The 2,416-nt window shown below is 42.6% G+C and overlaps 1 protein-coding gene across 1 annotated transcript; it reads right to left on the reverse strand.

The window, feature by feature from the left end:
• Positions 526–1,872, reverse strand: LOC107620558. Its single transcript, XM_016322699.1, has 2 exons — positions 934–1,872; positions 526–723 (listed from the first exon to the last, which is right to left on the reverse strand). Exons 1-2 carry the CDS (start codon positions 1,870–1,872, stop codon positions 526–528), a joined length of 1,137 nt encoding a protein of 378 aa, XP_016178185.1.

Below are 2,416 nucleotides of genomic sequence, written 5' to 3' on the forward strand. Positions count from 1 at the left end.
AGGCTGTCTTATTTTGATCGAATGGATGCATTTGGATCTGGTTATAACCAGAATATGCATCCATAAAGCTGAGTTTTTCAAAACCAGAAGCATTATCAACTAAACAATCAATAGAGGGCAAAGGGTAGGAATCTTTGGGACATGCTTTGTTGAGATCGGTGAAATCAACACACATGCGCCATTTACCGTTATGTTTTTTAACCATGACGACGTTCGCTAGCCATGTTGTGAATCTGATTTCTCGGATGAAGCCCGCGTTGATGAGCTTCTTGGTTTCTTCTAGGGAAGCTTGTTTTCGGTTGTGGCCGAGATTTCTCTTTTTCTGTGCTATAGGTCGGACAGATGGATCTAACGCTAACTTGTGTGATATGATGGATGGATCGATGCTTGGCATATCAGCTGGGGTCCAAGCAAACAGGTCGGCATTTTGCTGTAAAAATGCTCGAAATGATGATTTTTCTTCTGAGGATAATGTTGAGCCGACGTATGTGAATTTGTCCGTGTTTTCTGTGAAATAGATTTTATCTAGGTCTTCTGTTGGGGTTGGCCTTTAATTTCTAGTGTTCCCGCTCTGGGATCAAGGTCGGCCAGCATGTGTTGGTCATTCATGTTGCCGATATTGTGAACCTGGGCTTTTGTGTTACGGTTAGGTCTTTTGAGACTATTGTTGTAGCATTCTCTGGCTTCTCGGGCATCATTGTGAATGGTTGCAATTGTGTTGTCCTACAAAGGGAACTTAACACAAAGATGAATTGTAGATACTATAGCACCGAACCTATTTAAGAAAGGTTGGCCAAGTATTAAATTATAGGGACTGAAGCAATCAACAACTAAGTATTGAATGTCTGAAGTTTTTGACGAAGGAAACTTACCGAGTGTGGTTTGTAACCACACAGAGCCCATAACCGGGACTCGCTCACCTGAGAATCCTACCAAGTCACTAGTGGAAGGTTGGATGACGTTATTGCTCAGTTTCATTTTCTGGAATGTTGAGTAAAAGAGAACGTCGGCACTGCTGCCTGGTTCGAGCAACACCTTTTTAACTAGGAGATCTCCGAGCTGTAGGGAGATTATGACGGGATCGTCCAGATTTGCTACGCTGTTGTCATGATCGGCTTTCTGGAATGTTATCTGTGGAGATGTCGGCAGCAGCTGCTGTTGACTTTGATCGGCGTTGATGGAAAGTATAGCTCGGTAAGATCTTTTTCTTGCCGAGCTTGTGGCTCCTCCTCCTGCAAAACCTCCGGAAATACAGTTAATTGTACGTGTTGGTAGTTCAGGATGGCTATTGTTCGGTCGGTCTCTATCTCGGCCATGTTGTGTAACCGAGCTTGGGTCTCCTAAAGGAGGTGCTCGCCACTGCATGTGGCCGCTAATGTATTTGTCTAGGTGACCCTGCCGAGCTAGTCGCTCCAGTAGGTCTTTGGCGATGATGCAGTCGTCAGTATTGTGTCTGTGCTTCTGGTGGAAGGAGCAGTATTTTGATCGGTCAGTGCCTTTTGAATATGGGTAACTGCCAGCTTTTCTTGGTGGCTTGATTAATTTCGAATTCAATATTTCCTTGATGATATCATCGCGCTTGGTGTTGAATTTGGTGTAGGTCTCATATCGTGGAATTGGTTTGAAATTCTTCTTACTGTCTCGTGTTTTGTCATCGTCTCTATAGTGAGGCTTTTCTACTTTCCGAGCTTGTCGGAGTTCTTCAATGTTGATCTGTCCTTTAGCTTTTTCACGGAACTCGGCCATAGTTTTTGGTTTGGCCATAGCAATAGTTTCCTGGAATTTTCCTGGTCGTAATCCGCTTTTTATGGCGTGTAGTTCCACCTCGGGGTGGAGGTTAGGTATACTTATGGCTATCTTTGTGAAGCGCATCATATAGTCCTTGAGGCTTTCGTGCTGGCCTTACTTGACTGTGTTCAGGTAATCAGAGTCGTGTAGGTAGATGGCTGATCCAGCGAAGTGCTCCTCAAAGGGCTTTGATATGTCTCAAAATCGAGAAATGGAACCTGCAGGCAAAGAACAAAACCAATCAAGTGCAGGACCATCTAAGTAAGATGGAAAACAACGACATAAAACTTTATCGGATGCACTGTTTACTATCATTATGGAGGTGAATTTCTTGATGTATTTCTTCGGATCACCTAACCCATCATAGGGAGTTAGGGTGGTCGGTGATGAGCGGATAATTTATACGCTTTTTGGCATTGTTTTTAGTATGATTTAATTTATTTTCATTATATTTTTATTAGTTTTTAATTAAAAATCACATTTCTGAACTTTACAATGAGTTTGTGTATTTTTCTATAATTTCAGGTATTTTCTGGCTGAAATTGAGGGAGCTGAGCAAAAATCTGATTCAGGCTGAATAAGGACTGCTGATGTTGTTGGATTCTGACCTCCCTGCACTCGGAACAAA

Source organism: Arachis ipaensis, chromosome B10 (genome assembly GCF_000816755.2).
Source record: "Arachis ipaensis cultivar K30076 chromosome B10, Araip1.1, whole genome shotgun sequence".
Lineage (NCBI taxonomy): Eukaryota > Viridiplantae > Streptophyta > Magnoliopsida > Fabales > Fabaceae > Arachis > Arachis ipaensis.

Bases quoted from the DNA above. Each gene is read 5' to 3' on its own strand.
- LOC107620558 (XM_016322699.1), bottom strand. From the start codon at position 1,872: ATGCGCTTCACAAAGATAGCCATAAGTATACCTAACCTCCACCCCGAG. The intron at 724-933 runs GTAGGATTCTCA...TTCCCTTTGTAG, and splicing joins AACCTTCCACTAGTGACTTG to GACAACACAATTGCAACCAT.